Source organism: Anolis sagrei, chromosome 5 (assembly GCF_037176765.1).
Source record: "Anolis sagrei isolate rAnoSag1 chromosome 5, rAnoSag1.mat, whole genome shotgun sequence".
In the NCBI taxonomy this organism is placed as follows: domain Eukaryota; kingdom Metazoa; phylum Chordata; class Lepidosauria; order Squamata; family Dactyloidae; genus Anolis; species Anolis sagrei.
The window spans coordinates 35,110,503-35,130,351 of NC_090025.1; the positions used below are offsets into that span (position 1 = coordinate 35,110,503).

General features: G+C 40.6%; 1 protein-coding gene across 1 annotated transcript in view; it reads right to left on the reverse strand.

Annotated features, from left to right (window-relative positions):
* Positions 1–259: 259 nt before the first annotated feature.
* Positions 260–19,849, reverse strand: part of SEC24D (SEC24 homolog D, COPII coat complex component) — a 68,724-nt gene continuing 49,134 nt past the window's right edge. The window contains exons 14-23 of the mRNA XM_060779019.2: positions 18,568–18,684; positions 16,037–16,207; positions 13,351–13,447; positions 10,836–10,981; positions 5,158–5,296; positions 3,439–3,557; positions 2,438–2,617; positions 1,970–2,161; positions 1,104–1,193; positions 260–720 (exon numbers count right to left, since the gene is read on the reverse strand). Coding sequence (XP_060635002.2) covers positions 580–720; positions 1,104–1,193; positions 1,970–2,161; positions 2,438–2,617; positions 3,439–3,557; positions 5,158–5,296; positions 10,836–10,981; positions 13,351–13,447; positions 16,037–16,207; positions 18,568–18,684 — 1,392 coding nt within the window. The 3' untranslated portion in view covers positions 260–579. The remainder of the gene's footprint in view (positions 721–1,103; positions 1,194–1,969; positions 2,162–2,437; positions 2,618–3,438; positions 3,558–5,157; positions 5,297–10,835; positions 10,982–13,350; positions 13,448–16,036; positions 16,208–18,567; positions 18,685–19,849) is intronic.

A 19,849-nucleotide genomic window follows, 5' to 3' on the forward strand; every position in this document is an offset into this window, starting at 1 on the left:
ATTCAGAGGAAAGGTTGGTCAACTTTGTGATTGTTTGGATATCAGGAAACTGCTCTTCCAGAAGTTGGATTGCAATTCTTGCTGTTGTTCATTGTGGCTGATGGAAATTTCAACAGCATTTGGATTTCCAGAGATTCCATATTCCTGCTATGGTACATCAGAGGTCATCAAGCAATAAGAACAATTCCTTAAGTGCTCCAACAAAAGAAACCATTCATAAACCAACCCTCCAGAGTTTAGAAGTAGGAAAAGTCATACATAATTATGCTTTGCTGTTTATTAAAATTTATGGAATGAAAACCACATGCTTTAAGCTTTGACAGATTCCAGGATTCAAATCTTGTCATAAGAAACTATCCTTTTAAAGAACAGTAAAGGCTCCCCCATAGGAGTTATACCTGAGCGCAGAGTTGCCTATTCTACATTATAATGTAGCCACCTACATTTATGAAAAAGGGCACAAGGATATGAAATTAGAAACTGTACAAAATGGTAGCATTAAAAAGCACCTTGTGGTGGTTTGGTCACTTAAGTATACTCCCTCTTAACAAACAGAAATAATTAGTATACAGGCATCCATTAATTAAGCAATTGACAGATCTCTTTATGAACACAACATAAGAAATCCACATAAGAAGCTCCTCCATAAATATTCTTATCTTCAACCAAGAACTGTTTGAAAGCCATCTCTGGCTGTTCCCTTTGCTTCACAATCAGGATCTGAAAAGGAGAAAAATGGTGGGTTAGGTGTGAACAGAATTTGAAAATACTGCCATGAGACTGGCATGACCCCAATGGGGGCAAATCTACACTGTTGAATTAATGCAGTTTGACACCACTTTAGCTGCCATGGCTTAATGCTATGGAATCTTGGGTTGTTTTACAAGATCTTTAGCTTTCTCTGCCAATGAATGCTATAGCCTTGCCAATCTCCTTCTCCTACACTTCTATAGCATTGAGCCATGGCAGTTAAAGTGAAGTGAAAACATTAATTCTGAGGCACCCTAAGAAAGGGTTGAAAACTATTTGAATTTCCAGTCCCAATAGTTTTGATGACAGTTCAGTAAACATCTTAGAATCTCAATGAATGTTTAATAGTTTACCTTCATGGTATAAGGAGTCTTGTTCTGGAGATGATCTATCATTGCTCTCAGCTTGGTAGAGTAGGGATTTTCCACTTCAGGAAGGCGTGTCTGAATGACATAAATATATAGACAACAAGCAATATCAATATAGTAACAAATCAGTCTAAGATGTTGTCTTACCCCATCCATCCATCCTATTTCTCTTCCCCAAGTCACAGATGTTCCCCTGTCAATCCTCTTATTGATAAATTCACCTCCACTCTGGCTAATTATCTTAATAACAGACATATTTTCCCCAAGCCATTTAACCAAAATCCCACTTGATCTGAGGGTAATTTAAATTTGCTATTACACTGAAACAAAAAGCTAATAAATGGTTTCCATATGACTGCAAGCAAATTCTCTTTTATTTCTCTTCTCTCTAACCTTAATTTGTAAGTTAATCTGTCATATAATAGGGGATTCCGTCATTGTTTGAATCTCCCCATCCTTGTTTTAGACAGGTGGGGCTATTTCCCAAACAGAGTTTCTGATTCCTTCCTGGTTGAGAATAACCTTTATGAGACCTTAAAAAAGGGCGAGGAGGTCCTAAATATTGCAGAATTATCCAGTACAACTTGTAGAACAAATTTGGGGGTGAAGAGATGTTTGTTGGGCCCAGGATGCAGTCCCCAAACCTAAGGCAGGTGCCTTCCCATACTATAAAGGTATTTGGTCTCATTCAGTCTGAACCCTCTTGCCCATAAACTGCTCACAACTGGGAAAAGGATGAGTAAAGTGTCAACCTTCCCCAAATTACTCTCAGCATTATCAACTTGGAGATAAAATCTTAAGATAAGGACTTAACACAATTTCCCACAAACACTTAACACTCTTTTACTCACAGCTTCAGTGCTGACATGTGCAAAAGATGGCACATTAAATATCCCCTGGATAACTTCTGGTGGGGCACTGATTCCCAGCCATAAGAACATATGTATCCCATTTGCCAATAAAAATAAGCCTCCTTCGGACAGGCGTTCTTCTGAGCAGCGAACAGCAGAGGGGAAAACATCACTATTTATATCCATGGAATGCTGCAAAAATAAATGTTAGATTGTTAGGTTCCTATTCCTTTATTACATTAATGGAAAGAGCATTGTTTCTACAGGAAAAAATAGACATGACAAGACATGAAACAAGTTGTCTTATTAGTTTTGATCATCATGTATCTTTCTCCAACAAAGTTTAACCAAACCCAATGCTCATCTCTGTCTTGTCAGAACAACTACAGATTGCTGGACTGAATATTTCTCCCATGTCTTTTTCAGATATTCACAGACCTAATAATGCCCTTCTCCCCAAATGCTTACAATTGGCAGAAGCTGTGGATAGAATAAAAGTTGGGTGCTTGCAACATCCATGGACATGACCAGCTGTCTGTGGAGAGTTCTTTCATCTGTAGGGATCTCTGGTTTGCCCATCAGAACAGAGCTTTTCAGAAGACAGTTCATGTAGACTGGGAGCACCTTCATTGAATCAGGAAGGATAAGCTGGAAGATCGTAAATATATACGTGAGCAGGCAAACTCATACAACCAAGTCATAGCCATTTAGTTCACATTTACATAGCCATACACTAAATCAACAGCAACTTTATGGGGAGGTTTTTACATTATTTCTATTTCATTGAAATCCACCTTAGATTGAGTGATCATATGAAACAAGAATAAAAATTTCAAATGAGGGCCCAACATCAAGCAGGCCGGCATTAGGTTGTGCTTGAACACATCACAAATTCTGTACCATACACATATACCTATGTGTAATGAGTGGATGCACACATCATGGTAAATGTGACTAACTGAAGCTGAGAATGAAAAGGTCCAGTTAAAGCTACACATTTACAGCTGACAAGGTTTGCATAAAATGAGATAATTTGTTTTGTCAAGGTTAATTTATAATGGTTTCCATGCCAAGAGTCCTTCCTGGTGTTTAGCTCTCGCATATGATTTCACTCATAAAATGTGCTCTGCTTTACCTTCTCATTAATTAATATTTAAGCAAAGTGGTATTTTTAAAATGTTTATGTTGCACTTAACTTGTGGTCCCACTATGAGTTAACTAAGGGCCCTTCCACACAACCATATAACCCAAAATATCTGCTTTGAACTGGGTTATCTGAGCCCACACTGCCATATAGTCCAGTTCAAAGCAGATATTGTGGAATTTCCTGCCTTGATATTCTGGGTTATATGGCTGTGTGGAAGGGCCCTAAGGTTTTCATTTATTCCTCTGTAACTAAATATAAATTATTGAGAATAAGTGAATATTTAGTTGAAGTACAGTGCAGATCCTTAAACATTGTACTGTACCTGGCTCACTGCAGACGGAGTGGCACAGTTCTTTCTGTAGCATGCTAACATTCGAGCTGTCTGATTCACCAGGATCTCACGAACGGTCTTCAATGGTTGGCTGAGAATGGCTTTGTAAGCTATAATGATATGAATTAGAGATCTAAAATACTGAATAGTCTCTCAGAAGGCTCAGCAAGTCAACACAATATATTTTGTGCTTTGGTTGCAAAAGATTATAATGGCACCCAATTAAAGGTTGAAAGGTGTTCATCTGATATTGAACTCCATGAAAATTCTGGACAAGTGTTTAACTGCTGCTCTTTTATAGTACTTTATATATTTACTCTATTTATACCCCACCTATCTCTACCTGGAAGGGGACTCAAGGCAGCTTACATAGAGGCAATTATTCAATGCCTTAAAACAGGCAATTCCAAAAAAAAATTAAATTAGATTAGATTAACATTAAAAACATAGTAAACATTTAAAAACATTACATTCCATATTAAAATTGTGGAATTAAAATATAGTATGCAAGAACTTTACTATTTATCCTAAAAAAAAATTCCCCCACCCTTATGTAACTTTTATTTGCCCATAGGCCCTTAGGACCCTTTTAACTGAGTGCAAACTGAATACTTTACAACTAATGGAATTCAGAGAGTAATATGATAGTACACCCAATACAGATAGACAATGCCAATATCGGTCTACAAAGATGAAAGATTTATGTGTTTTTAATAGTAATGCGTTTGATCCTCTTACTGTTCATATTAGAGATGCTATCCCCACCAAAATTGACATTTTTATTAGCAGAAACTGACTATTATGTGACCTATTTAATGGGTCAAATATGTCAAGTTAACCCTGATAAAGAGAAAAATTCTGCCTAATGTCAAGATACAATCTCAGACCAATTTTGCATGTTTTTATTACCCATTCAACTATTTATATCTTAATTATGTTGGAATATGAGATTGGTTTTTTAATGGCTGCATGCAAATTCTTGATTAGCTAATGCAGAATAAACTAAAAAAAAAACCCAGATGGATGTCAAAGTCAGTATGAGTTTTGTTCAATCTACTACTCGTAACATTTCAGATTTTTCTGGAACCAGATACAATTTCAATAGATAACATCTACTTACAGAGTTATGAACACTAAGTTTTAAAATATGAATCATATGAAAAATGAAATTGTGCCCAGGAAGTGCTTTGATGATGCATCTATGACATAACATGACTTGTTGACTTGACAATAGTCCTACAATAATTAAACAGTTTCAGACTAAAACAGGGATTATTATTTTTCCCAAGTAAGTATTAGCTAAACAAAATGTCAGAGATGTGGTAACTCTACAGTCGTCTTCATTCAACTTGTAATGTGTTAGCTATTATTTAAAATTCTTTGCATTACAGGCGAAGTTATTCATGAATTCATTTGCTAAGATTCTACATCAAGGAGACAGAGAGTAACTTTATGCTTGTTCAGTTATTTGACAACACTGCATCATTGAGCAACACTGCATCATTAGTGAATTGCACAACCAAAAGTGTACTGACATTTGCATGTTCCATGTGCAAAGGGAGTCATGCACAATGGTGTCAGATATTTAACTCTGCTTCCAGAACTTTAAACAATGCAGGTCATCCAACACTGGACCTAAATTATCCATAAGGGAATGTATGCACGTGTAAAACATCAACAGGACTTCACCAGTGTGCGCCATAAGCTTACCCGATTTCACAAGGAAATTTATGAGTGCATCAGTCTCGCAGCTCTTGTAGACATCAGCTAACTGGGAACTACAGTTCAACGCAGTGTTATGTATGCGCAGTCGTCTTTGACCGTTCATGGATGTGTAAAGGACTGCACACTACAACGGCAAAATCAATTGGAATTTTTAGTGAAATCTCTATTTTTCTCTAATTCTGGATCCCCTGCAATATTTATGACTTGGTAAAAAAACCCTCTACTGTAATACTCTGAGATGACATTTAGACAAGCCCTTTATAAAAATTCCCCATTGTTTTGCTAGGTTCACTGTGACAATTTATTTATTTATTTATTTGATGCATTTATTAACCGCCATTCTCAGCCCTTTAGGGCGACTCATGGCGGTGTACAATACACATAAAAGACAGTTTACAAAGAGGCCAATTACACAACATATAAACTATACAACAATTACAGACTACACTAAAAATCCGCTTCGTCTCTTAGTGGAATCATAACCAGTCTCGTATTCCTAGTTCCATTCCAGTCGTCTTTACCACATTGTTATAGCACTTAATTAAATGCCCTCTTGAACAGCCATGTCTTAAGGCTTCTTCGGAAGGACATGAGGGAGGGCGCCTGCCTGATGTCTGCCGGGAGGGTGTTCCACAGCCGGGGGGCCACCACCGAGAAGGCCCTTTCCCTCGTCCCCGCCAGACGTGCCTGTGAGGCAGGCGGGACCGAGAGAAGGGCCTCCCCAGACGATCTCAAGGTCCTCGTGGGCTCGTAGGCCAAGATGCGGTCCAAAAGGTATTTTGGGCCGGAACCGTTTAGGGCTTTGTAGGCCAAAACCAGCACCTTGAATTGGGTCCGGTAGCAGATCGGCAGCCAGTGGAGCTGGGACAACAAGGGCGTTGTGTGCTCCCTGCCACCCGCTCCAGTTAGTAGCATGGCTGCCGCGCGCTGAACCAGCTGAAGCTTCCGGGCCATCTTCAAGGGCAGCCCCACGTAGAGAGCGTTGCAGTAGTCAAGGCGGGATGTGACCAGAGCGTGTACCACCGTGGCCAAGTCAGACTTCCCGAGATACGGGCGCAACTGGCGCACGAGCCTGAGCTGTGCAAATGCTCCCCTGGTCACCGCTGAAACCTGGGGATCCAGGCTCAACAATGAGTCCAGGGTCACACCCAAGCTGCGAACCTGCGCCTTCAAGGGGAGTGCGACCCCATCTAGCACAGGCTGTAACCCTATATCCCGTTCGGCCTTGCGACTGACCAGGAGTACCTCTGTCTTGTCTGGATTTAATTTCAGTTTGTTCGCCCTCATCCAGACCGTTACAGCGGCCAGGCACCGGTTCAGGACCTCGACAGCCTCCTTAGTAGCAGGTGGGAAGGAGTGACAGAGTTGGACATCATCTGCGTACAGATGACACCGCACCCCGAAACTCCGGATGATCTCACCCAGCGGCTTCATGTAGATATTAAACAGCATGGGGGACAGTATGGAACCCTGTGGCACCCCACAAGTCAAAGGTTGTGGTGCGGAACAGGAGTCCCCCAATAACACCTTCTGGGTGCGGCCCTCCAGAAATGACTGGAGCCACTGCAAAGCAATGCCCCCAAGACCCATTTCCGCAAGGCGCCCCAGAAGGATACCGTGGTCGACGGTATCGAAGGCCGCTGAGAGGTCCAGGAGCACCAACAGGGACACACTCCCCCTGTCTTGCTCCCGGCGCAGATCATCCACTAAGGCGACCAAGACCGTCTCGGTACCATGTCCCAGTCTGAAACCAGACTGTGCCGGATCCAGATAATCCGTGTCTCTCAAGAATACCTGGAGTTGTGAGGCCACCACGCTTTCCATGACTTTGCCCAAGAAGGGGAGATTGGAAACAGGCCGAAAGTTGTCCAATTTAGTGGGGTCCAGTGATGGTTTCTTCAACAGCGGCTTTATGATAGCCTGTTTTAGGCTCGCTGGAATCTTGCCTTCCCGAAGGGAGGCATTCACCACCACTGTTACCCACTCAGCCAATCCCCCTCTGGCCTCCCTCAGAAGCCAGGATGGGCAGGGGTCTAGGATGGACGTGGTGGGCCTCATTCCTCCAAGTATCTTGTCCACATCCTCGGGTTTCACAAACTGAAAAGAATCCATCAAAATAGGACAAGCAGGTGCTCTTGTTACATCCTCGGAGACTGCATTTAACGCGGCGTCCAGCTCAGAGCGGATCAAGGCGACTTTGTCTGCAAAGAACCGAGCAAATGCTTCACAGCGCGTGACCGAATTGTCAGGGCTCCCGCCTGAGGTGGCGGGAGTTAAAAGACCTCTGACAATCCGAAACAACTCCGCCGGACGGTTCTTTGCAGACGCAATAGTGGCCGCAAAGAAGGTTTTCTTTGCGGCCTTTATTGCCGCGGCATATGCCCTAAGAAAGGACACAAACCGTGCTCGATTTGACTCGCTCGGATCTGAACGCCACACGCTCTCTAGTTCCCTCTTCCTTCGCTTCATTACTGCCAGCTCCTCAGTAAACCAAGGGGCTGGTTTAGCTCGGCTACTTGAGAGGGGACGTTCCGGAGCAATCATGTCAATGGCCCTGGCCATCTTCCCATTCCAGAGAGCGACCAAGGCTTCGACATGGTCACCTACCGAGGTGGTGGGAAAATCCCCAAGAGCCGTCAGGAATCCATTCGGATCCATCAGCCTCTTGGGGCGGACCATCTTAATGGGTCCTCCACCTTTGCAGAGGTTAGGGGGCGCAGTGAGCCTAAATCTGATCAGGAAGTGGTCGGTCCATGGCAACGGAGAGATGGACAACTCCTCCACACCGCCACCCTGTTCCCATCCCTGGCAGAAAACCAAGTCCAATGTGTGTCCAGCACAGTGGGTGGGGCCAGATATTTGTTGGGACAGCCTCATGGTTGCCATGGCAGACATGAAGTCCTGAGCCGCACCTGTGAGGGTCGCCTCGGCATGGATATTGAAGTCTCCCAGCACAAGGAGCTGTTGAGACTCCAACGCCAGGCTCGAGACCACCCCCGCTAGCTCAGGTAGGGAGACTGTAGTGCAGCGAGGTGGACGGTACACTAGCAGAATCCCTATTCTGTCCCGGTCACCCACCCTCAGGTAGACGCATTCAAAATTTGTGGTCTGCGGGATGGGGCACCTGGTCAGATGGATGGAATCTCTATAGACCACTGCGACCCCGCCTCCCCGCCCTCCGGATCTCGGTTGGTGCTGCACGGAGAAGCCTGGAGGACAAAGCTGGGTCAGATTTACTCCCCCAGCTTCATCCAGCCAAGTCTCCGTGATGCACGCCAGATCTGCCCGCTCGTCCAGGATTAGGTCCTGGATCCAGGTCGTTTTTCCGTTGACAGATCTGGCGTTCAACAGCACCACCTTCAGTCCAGAGGGCCCGCTCACCTGGTTACACCAATTTACCTTAGGAGACCGATTTGGAATTGTTAATGTGGATAAATGGTCCGAATTTAGCCGAATTTGAGGTCTCCTTTTCCCGCAATGCAGAAGAATGCCAAGAGACCATAAATTACAATTCAAGATGCCATTTAAAAAAAATCCACATTGTTTGAGGAGGTTCACTGTGATTTTGTAGAAGGATGCCTAGCCTAAAGTATTTGGATGCTTTATAGCAATACTATTATATTCTAACAGCCAGTAGTTTCCAAGGTGTCTAGAAGAGCTCCTATGACTGAATATGTCCAAGATGACACCTACAATGTTTTAGATGCAAAAGGTAAGTCCTAGTTTGGGTTAAGTGACCAGACATGACATAGAGTACTTTGCCTTATGGCACTGTTTTTCAATATTATGAAACAATACCATCTCCTTAAAAGAAATTACTCATGTTTCTATTGCTTACACTGATGGAGAAATCTAACTTTGTATACCTGCCCAGTTCTGGCATTCTCATGCTGTGTCCCACACCTGGATAGTTCCTAGATTCTCTAAACACTTGAACCTATGTCCAGCTCCATTTCTGCAGCTCCTAACATCCTTCTGTATTAGGTCTATTAAGCAGTGGCTAGACAATTAGGCATTAGCCATGTTGTAGGAGCATATTTCAATGTACTGTATTTATTTATACCAAACCCTTTAACCAAAACTGGGATTCAAAGTGGCAGTTGACATCTCTGAGTTCCTTTCAAACTCTCTGATTTCTTACTCTAGCTTGAACAGAACTTGAAAAGTTACCCTTTTGGATGGTGATCATTATTATTGACAACTTTATTTATATCCCACCTTTCTCTCTGTGGAGACTACAACTCCCAGAATTCTCAGTAAGTGTATGATTCAGAAAGCACAGTGCAAAACAGTAAGTCTTCTTCAGCTTCAACTCTGAAGTAATCAGAGGGAAACATGCAACTAGCAGAATTTTATCAACAAGGCTTGTAAAATTAGTTTCAGCTCCCATCATGTATTATTTTATGCCATCCTCAAGAAAGACTCAAACTAAGAAACATCCTCCCTTCCAGTTCTGATCCAACTGTCCAAAGAAAGACATCCACCACTTCCATAATTGCTTTGTTAGATTGAAGCTTGAGACCAAAAATGTACTGTTCTTAGGACAAATGTTTTCCTTGCCAAGTCCAACAGTGTTTTAATGTACTGCACTTACACAAGGATTTGTGGCTGACTCATAGTTATATTTTAAGAGTATGTGATTAACTCAGACAAAAGTATAAAGTTTGGGTGATTTTTGAGCTAGATTTATAGCCTACACTAAAAAAGGAAGGAGTCACAACAAAAGCTTCACTTCATGTGGGAGTTTATGAGGTTTCTGTTTTCAAGAGCAGAATTACTCAGCACACTTAAGGCAGAAATGCCAGAAAAAGTAAACCGAGTCTTTGTTCTCTTTTCTACAAGAAACTGAGAAGTAAAATTGTTGAAGTTTTTACTGAAAGACATTTCTATCAACGCATTCCTAATAACAACCCACAAGCTCCCATGCATTTCTGCCATCTTGCTTTGAGGTAGAGATAGGGAAGTTTGTGGTTTCCAGGTGTTTTCAGCTTCAAGTCACAAAAGCCTAAATAACATGGCCAATGGTCTGACATTAGTGGATCTTCACCGCGTAGTGTATGAAGAACCAAAGGTTCCCCAGCCCTACTAGGACATCTCTCAGGGCACCGAATGGTAGTACATCAATAGGATCACTGTGGTCAGGTAATTCCTCCTGTAGCTGAACTAACAATAATCGCAGGAGGGCTGAAAAACAAGGAAGTAGCAACTCAAAACTGGAGTTGTGAGAAAAAAAATTCTCCAGATCAGAAGCAGAAATGAAGTTGGATGGAAGCTTCTTCCACCAGAAGGGATAGACTTACATAACCTCATCTCCAAGACAGAGATGAAAGGAGCACTTTATCTCAGGATGTTTTCTGTTACAGAGGAAAGATAGTACTGGCATAAAGAAAGCATGCAGATAGGTAGGAAAGTCACACTCCACTACTACTAGGATCCTTTGGTAGGCACCTGTTGGCTTTTATACAACTGCATTCTACCTGCCATTTGTAACAACCATAGGAGATAGGATTGCATCTTCCCTATGACAAAAATATTGTTACCTGAGCACTAGGAAGGTCCCTTAACACAAGACTCATATAAAGTATATAAAGACAAAATAACAAATGTTAATACATTTCTGGACTATCAGAAGAGATTTTTAAAAGGATGGTATGGTTTGTTACCTGGATTAATGCTCCATTGTCTTCGTTTAGCTTATCATCATGCTTAAATTCTACAGTTACAGCCTTGTCGCAGTCTACTCCTGCCATTTCAACATCAGTGGTATTATTCATGTAAATAGCCCCCAGGAAATCTGTTGCTCTGAAACCTATGCAAAAGTGGGGGGAAAGGTCAAGTACACAGCCGGTCCTACATATCCGCAAATTCTGCATCTATGTATTCCACCACCCATAGCTTTTAATTATTCAGAAATAAAATCCAAAAACCATACCTTGATTTTGTCATTTTATATAAGGAGCACCATTTTACTATGCCATTGTATATAATGGAATGTGAACATCCATGGATTTTGGTCCTAGAACCAAACCCCAACAGATACCAAGCGCTTATTGTATATAATTACTCAATAGAAATGCAATACAGAATTGAGGCCAATTTTAACACATGAACATGACAATTATTATTATTATTATTATTATTATTTCTTATGTGCCTCTCCTTGTGGCTTGAGGTGGGTTACAACATAGCTGTGAATAATCAATACATAATAAAATAAGTACACTGTGAACTTCAGTGCTTATATGTGAGAAAATATAAGCAATAATAATAATAATAATAATACAAGGCTTGCAGTATACTGTAAGTATGATTTTGAAATTCATCTCTTCACTCTGGGATATAATAATAATAATAATAATAATAATAATAATAATAATTTATTTGTATACCACCCTATCTCCCCAAAGGGACTCAGGATGTTTTCCAACATATAGACAAACATTTAATTGCCAGGAAGAAACCATACAAACAATTATAACAAAATAAACACATTTGACAATATAACACCACCTAATTAAACTTAACAAACATGATAACGACAGCTGAAAATATCATAAAATATAACAAATTCTACTAAAACATACTAAAGATAAAAACATTAAAACCCATGTCATCAAGCAGAGATTCAGCTAGCTGCGGCTAATTATAAAGAGCTGGGCATGGGCTAGTGCAAACAGCAAGTCGATGGGCTGAAGGAGTGGATAAAGTGCTGGACAGAGTGCTATCTGGCTAACTGGGAACTGGGCTTGGGACTAATAATCCTGGAAAACTTGTTGGAACATCCAGGTTTTTAACTCCCTGAGAAAGGAGGACAGTGTGAGGGTCTGCCTAATCTCCCTGGGAGGGAGTTCCAAAGTTGGGGGGCCACCACTGAGAAGGCCCTCTCCCTAATTGCCACCAATCATACTTGTGATGGTGGTAGCAGCGAGAAGAGGGCCTCCCCAGCAGATCTTAGAGTCCGTCCTGGTTCATAGGGGGAGATGCGATCATGAAGATAGGAAGGGCCTGAACTGTTTAGGGCTTTGTAGGTCATAACCTGCACCTTGAATTGGGAAGCTTATTGGCTGCCATTAGTACCCTAATGTGGGCAGATAGTCATCAAACCAATGGTATTTCTCTCAGGACTTTCATTGGTTCATCTGCCTTGTCTGAACTAGGTCAAGACAACATTTGAAACCTATAAAATTGCAGAATAATTATTTCGGGTTCTATTCTCACAAGTGTGCTATAAAACTGACAGCCTGGTAGAAATGGGATTCCTGTCTCCTCTCCTCTTTATTTTTCCTGTCTCTCCCATTTTTAGGATTTATTTGCATGGTGTTCTCCATGGAAACTAATGATGAAACATTAGAAGAACTTAACAGAGATGTTCTATAGTAGAACATACTATTTCAGCAGGCAGTGAACTCCCTTTCAAGGAGGTTTTAAAGTAGAGATTCATTGAACAACTGTCACATTTCAGCTATTAGACAGACTCTTATTTCTTGGGCCTCACTAATAAATAATTACCACTGTCAATTATGCAGTTTAAAAAGTAACATACAAATTGGAACATACAAATCAGAAAGAAACATTTGCTTGAAATAGTCAGAATGAAAGTTTCCCATCACAGGTTCTTTCAAAATATACACTACTATTGAATCTGAAGAGTTAGGATTTTATTCACAACTATGGGATTCAGTTGCTGCTTTTAAACAATGGTTATTCTCTTCTAGTTATAACTTTTCCAAGTTTTTGCACCATTTGCTTTACATTAGATCTTTTCACAACCCCCAAAGTCCATTAAGAAGGAGAAGATGGAAATATTATATATATTTTTTCCTTACTGATACTGTTAGGAATCATGTGCCTGGAAGAATTTTTAAAAACCTGTGAAATTGTAGCTCACAGTGACTCACTGATAACTTCACTTAATATGGAACATACTAATTGGGTTCTCTACACAATGCATTTATTACATGTCAAGAAGTCAGCTTCATCTTATCGTAACACTGAGAGATCATCAAGCAATCTGTTATTAACAGCCCAGGTCTTGCAAATTTGAGCCTACGACTTTCTTGATCATGTTAATCCATCTGTAATATGGTTTTCCTGTTTTCCTCTTGCTCTAAACTTTACTCAGTATTACCATACAGTATATTGCAGATTAATATGCTAAAAGCATAAAAGCATTGTTACCTGTGCTAGTACGAACCCTCATGATCGCATCAAATGCCATCCTTTTTTCTATATTCTTCCTAAGGTCACTCAAAAACTGGTTACTGTCAGAATTCATCTAAAAGGAAAACAGAAGTTAATTACTGGGTTGCTGTGAGTTTTCGGGGCCTTATGGCCATGTTCCAGAAGCATTCTCTCCTGATGTTTTTCCCACATCTATGGCAGGCATCCTCAGAGGTTGTGAGGTCTGTTGGAAACTAGACAAGTGAGGTTTATATTTCTGTGGAATGTCCAAGTGGAGAAAGAACTCTTGTCTGCCTGAGGCAAGTGTGAATGTTGCAATTGGCCACCTTGGTTAGCATTTAATGGCCTTGTAGCTTCAAAGACTGCTTACTGCCTTGGGGATCCTTTGTTGGGATGTGTTAGCTGGCCCTGATCGTTTCATGTAAGGAATTCCCCTGTTCCTCTTTACTTACTGTCCTGATTTTAGAGTTTTTAAATACCGGTAACCAGATATTGTTCATTTTCATGGTTTCCTCCTTTCTGTTGATATTGTCCACATGCTTGTGGGTTTCAATGGCTTCTCTGTGTAGTCCAACATGGTAGTTGTTAGAGTGGTCTAACATTTCTGTTAATTGCTTGAGATACTTGCCACTGGAGGGCAGCAATGCAACAGAAACGCTTCCAAAATTTGCTTTAACATCATTGATACTCTTCATTCTTGTTTATGAATGCAACTAACTCCTTGCATTTCACAAGGTGGGCTATTGTCCATTCAACTTGTGCAGCACTAAAGTGTTCACTGTTATGGTGTCAAAGGACTGTGTGTTCTTTCTGCTGTAACACAGCTATCCCTATCAACCTTGTACAAAATTAAAGTATCCATCAGATTTGTACAGAGAAGGGGAAAAAACGAAATCAATGTTTGTTAAATATCTTCAAAGAGATATAGCAGCTTAGAGTAGAAAAATGAACCAATGGGAACTTGGTAAGTCAACACTTCTGTAGGTTTTATTGATTCACTGGGTCTACACCAGTTGAAACTGACAAATCAACACAGAAAGAAATGCAAATACATCTTCAACGTCACCCATATGAATAGCAATCACATTGCTAGTAGTTTTTGCAGCCACGACAAGTTGTTGCATTTCAATGTAGGCATTTAGAGCTGGGTTTTGACTACTGTGTTAACATCTGGGTTTAAGAGCTAGATCATTATTTGACAAATGAAAAGACATTACAACTCCTGAAATAATTTGGCATATGACACAAGCTTTCATTCTGGGTATAGTAAACATCACAATGTAAAATCACAAGACTATGAGAACCTGAAAGATTTATTCTTTGATGTCAAGAGGCAGTAAAATGGAATGAAGCACCTTTAAAACATGTTGTTTTGTGGAATTCACCACCAAGAAGCACAGAAAATCACATTTGTTTTTCTACCCTTTTAGAGGTGAAGAAGAGAATCAGAATGGCATTTTTATATCCAGGCAACTGCTGCTAGGTAAAGTGTCATGCTTCCCCAAATATGGAAAAAGTGGAACCTAAAGCATAACTTTAGAAGCAATTTTTTAACAATATGTCTGAGAACAAAAGTTAGTATGAGAGTCCCCAAACTGAAAAGGAGCAGCTCGTAGCCATTTTGGAGCCATAGTGGCACAATGGGTTAAACTCTCGTGATGCTGAACTGATGACCTGAAGGCTGGCAGTTCAAATCCACGAGTCCCATTTGTCAGTTTCAGTTCCTGCCAATCTAGCAGTTTGAAAACATCTAAATGTGAGTAGGTAAACAGCTACTGCTTCATCAGGAAAAGGCAAAGAGATGCTCCAAGCAATCTTGCTGACCACACAACCAGGAGGTGACAACACAGATTCCTCGGCTTAAACATGGAAAAAGCACCTCCCCGGAGCCAGATATGAGCACCACCTCCAGAAAGCCGAAAATAAAAGGAGAAGCCTCTGCCTTTGTTTGTGTTTGTGTGTCTCTTTGTATATTATTGTAAAGGCATTGAATGTTTGCCTATGTATGTCAATGCTGTAATCTGCTTTGAGTCCCCTAGGGAAGAAGGGTGGAATATAAATAAAGTGTGTTGTTGTTGTTGTTGTTGTTGTTGTTGTTGTTGCACATTCCTCCTGAGGGAAAAGCTTTGGGAGAAATTCTGAAGTGAAAATAGGGTTAACCCACACTTTCCACAGTCCTGTTTTGGATCACGTACATGTTGGCCTCCCACACAAACATACAAGGTTGCTTTTTGTTTTAAAAAAATTAAGTGTGACAGGTCTGGAACATGCTATTTTAGAATGTGATTGATGTCCTAGGTTGTCAAAGTTTTCTTAGAAATGCCTGTACTTGGTATTTCAAAATCTAAACAGACACAATCTATGATGCTGCAAGCAAAACTGCTGATTATATTCCATTTGTTGCTATTGGGTTTTTTGTTTTTGTTTTTTTTTAAAAAAAAAACACATCCTAGAGCTTGTAGAAACTCACTTCAGGAAAAAAAACTTCCGTCATACAAGATTAACTTGGATTTCTATATTTCCTCCCAAGTTCTTTCCTTTCAAGGGTATTAAAACATCAGAATATTGTGACTGACCTTCAAATAATTAATTTTTGCTCATCCACTCCCCACTTCATTTCTGCAGTTTTTAGAGACAAGATAAATTGTAAAATTCCAACCAAGAAAAACATTTGGACACCTACCTGAAAATTGTTATATTTGTACAGAGTTCCTCCAGTAAGCATAGTTACAAGACCCATGGAGGCTACATCAATGTATTGGTTTGGGAAAAGAAACAGATCCACACAGCAGCCACTAGCAACACAGTCTTTGCCCAGGGTCTCGTAAATATTTGTCTGAGGCTGAAACAGCGTCTGGAAAGTTTTAAAGGAAGCATTCTCAGTAATACACAAACAAACAAAAAACCAGTACAATGCTAAGTAGCATTTAATAGGAAAATGTATACAAAAAAAGTAAATCCAATTGAAACACAATTTGGACAGACAAACTAGGGTAACTATTCATTAGTACTAGCTGTAAAACAAACTGTGTCTATTTCCTAATATATTTAGTTCCTCGGTTTTTAAATATCTGCTTTGTTCACAAATTGGATTAAGGGAGGAAATCATATATGCATGTTCCACATTCAGCTGAAATAATTACCACCAAATAATAGCTACAAGTAGACATTCTGTGTCACCCAACTGCAAATGAAACACAATGACTTTTGTCCATAGTTCCTTTCCCTTGTAAGTGGAAGGTATTCAACATGGGCGGGGGGGGGGGGGGGGGGTTGTGCTAGTCCTTTGCTCTCCATAGCAGTAGCCTCTCCTATCTCTGCAAAGTGACGTCATAGGTTTATGAGCAGCTCTATATATTTTCTCTCTTATCAGTACATTCACACATGGGGATATTTTGATCCATATCAGCAATTCTCAGTTGATAACACAACCGCAGACATTAACAAAGAGCTATCAACTAGCCTTGGTTTCTGGTCTGTGTAGACTGGGATTTGGATGAACTTTAGTTAGCACAGCACTGGAATTCTTGAGGTTATAGTCCAGAGAAATTGAGAGAAAGAGCTTTCTGGCATGCTCTCTCTCTTTCTTCGTGCTTTCTGGATCTCAGGTTTACTATACCAATTTGCTAAAACTCAAAAAAGACTAGCTACATTTTGAGTGACATCATAACTCAAAAACTTCTGGACTAATTGCCACCAAATTTGGCCACAAGACACCTACTAACCCAAGGAGTGACCATCACTCAAAAAATTATTTTGTTATTTGGGAATTGTAGTTGGGATTTATAGTACACCTACAATCAAAGAGCATTCTGAACACCACCAACGATGGAATTGAACCAAATATGGCACACAGGACTCCCATGACCAACAGAAAATACTAGAAGGGTTCAGTGGACATTGACTTTGAGTTTTGGAGTTGTAGTTCACCTACATCAAGAGAGCACTGTAGACTCAAACAATGAAGGATCTAAACCAAACTTGGCACAAATATTTAATATGCCCAAATATGAACACAGATGGAGTTTGGGGAAAATAGACCTTCACATTTGGAAGTAGTAGGTACTGGGATTTATAGTTAACCTACAATCAAAGAGCATTCTGTACTCCACCAACAATAGAATTGGGCCAAACTTCCCACACAGAATCCTCATGACTAAAAGAAAATACTGTGTTTTCTGATGGTCTTTGGTGACCCCCCCCCCCCCAAGAGGTCCTGATCCCCAGATTGAGAAATGCTGTCTTAAGGCCATCCAGTCCAACTCCCTTCACCAGAGCAAGAAAACATAATCAAAGTCCTCCTGACAAAGAGCCAATCATCCATAGATAGAGATAGAAATATATGATTCACACACACATCCCCATATGCATATGACAGATATAGTACCATAGATTTGAAAGGGACCCCTAAAGAAGGAAAATTATATGTTGCATGTTCCAGAGTAGGCAAACCAGACAATCTCTACAACACTGACAAAGAAACAACAAGAAATACTGTTTACCCACAAACATAAAGAAATTAGTGCTATTTATTTGTACAACGGTAAAACTGAGAATTGTTATCATGCTAGAGGTGACCGGATTCCCCCGGTAGTGCAGCAGGTTAAACCGCTGAGCTACTGAACTTGCTGACTGAAAGTCAGAGTTTCAAATCCACGGAGGGGGGTGAGTTCCCGCTGTTAGCTCCAACTTCTGCCAACCTAGCAGTTCAAAAACATGCAAATGTGAGTAGATCAATAGGTACCGCTCCATCGGGAAGGTAATGGAGCTCCACGCAGTCATGCCAGCCACATGACCTTGGAGGTGTCTTTGGGCAATGCCGGCTCTTTGGCTTAGAAATGGAGATGAGCACCAATCCCCAGAGTCAGACACAACTGGACTTAATGTCAGGGGAAAACCTTTACCTTTACTCTACTAGCGGTGACAAGAAACACCAAAGAAGAAAGTATTATCATTTAGCCTCTGCTACCAATATTTAGTTTAGATCAGCCGTCTATGTCACCTGGTGTTTTCAACTTCCAAAATACCTGACTGTTGATCAATCTGGCTGGGGCTTTTGGGAGTTGGAGTCCCAACCACCCAAAGGACCAAAATTTGGGAACTGGTGGTTTAGAGGAATATTTAGCAGGAATTTGGTGAGGCAAAGATCATAATTATGGTCAGCTTACTGCAAGTTACAAGAAAGAGGAAGGAAGGAAGTAAAGAAAGAAATACCTTCTCCTTCTCTGTATTGACCAGTTTCCTATCATCTCTGCTCTTCAGCTTCCCTGGGGCTTCTGCAGTTGGCAGTGAAGCATGGAAGATGAACAGCTTTCCAGCACATTCTGCTGCCTATTACAACAACAAAAAAGATGTAGTTTGAAACACAGGAATCAAATCCTCAGTTGAGACTCAAAATACCAGTTTAAATGACTTTACAGTAGCACAAGCTAAAACACAGGAATTTTGATAGAATCATAGAATCATAGAAGAATAGAGTTGGAAGAGGCCATAAGGGACATCTAGTGCAACCCCCTGCCTTGCAGGAAAAGCACAAAGTATCCCTGACAGATGGCCATCCAGCCTCTGTGTAAAGGTTTCCAAGGAAGGAGCTTCCACCACACTCCAAAGCAGAGAATTCCACTGTTGAACAGCTCATGTGGTCAGGAAGTTCTTCCTAATGTTCAGGTGGAATCTCCTTTCCTGTAATTTGAACCCATTGCTCTGAGTTCTAGTTTCAAGGGCAGTAGAAAACAAGTCTACTCCCTTTTCCTTATGACACCACGTAATGGTTATTTAAGTCAACTGAAATAGCAATCAGATAGGTATATATAATTAAATTATTTCTTTATTAATTACTTTTCTTTATTAATTACTTCACAAAGCAGTTCACCACATGCATAAAGTAGTAAAAAGCATCAATTTTGAAAAGATTACAATCAGAGGAAATGGGACAGTTACATGCCCAAAGACATGGAAGGAAATGTAGCTGTAACATAAACAGATGTTATTTGAGGAAGGAGCAGTATGCAAACAGGCAGGCATGTCAACATTTGGCCTCCTAGCATTTGCTGGGTCATAAATTTAGCATCTGTCATACAAACATTAACAGTAATAAATAACTCTTTTTTTTAAAAGCTGGGGCTTATACAATATACATGTCAATCAAGGTCTATCTATGGCTTAATACTTTTATGGACTGCTTAGAGTGTCATTCTCCCACCCCAGAAACTCCCACAAATTTTTATGAAGTTTTCAAACAGCACAAATTTTTATCTGAGAACCAATTTCCTCTTCCTAGGGAGACAGTGAAATGCAAAAATACTGTGATCATTTGATTTATGTAGAATAATATGCATTACTGTATTTGCTCACAGTTGGCATTGCGAGGAAAAGAAACAAAGGAAAATAAATGCAGAGACAAGAAGTCTGTTCAGCCACTGAGATCACTTTCATGGAAAAAAAAACACACACAAATTCCAGATGGACCTAGAATGGCCCTTTTGAAGTCGCAATG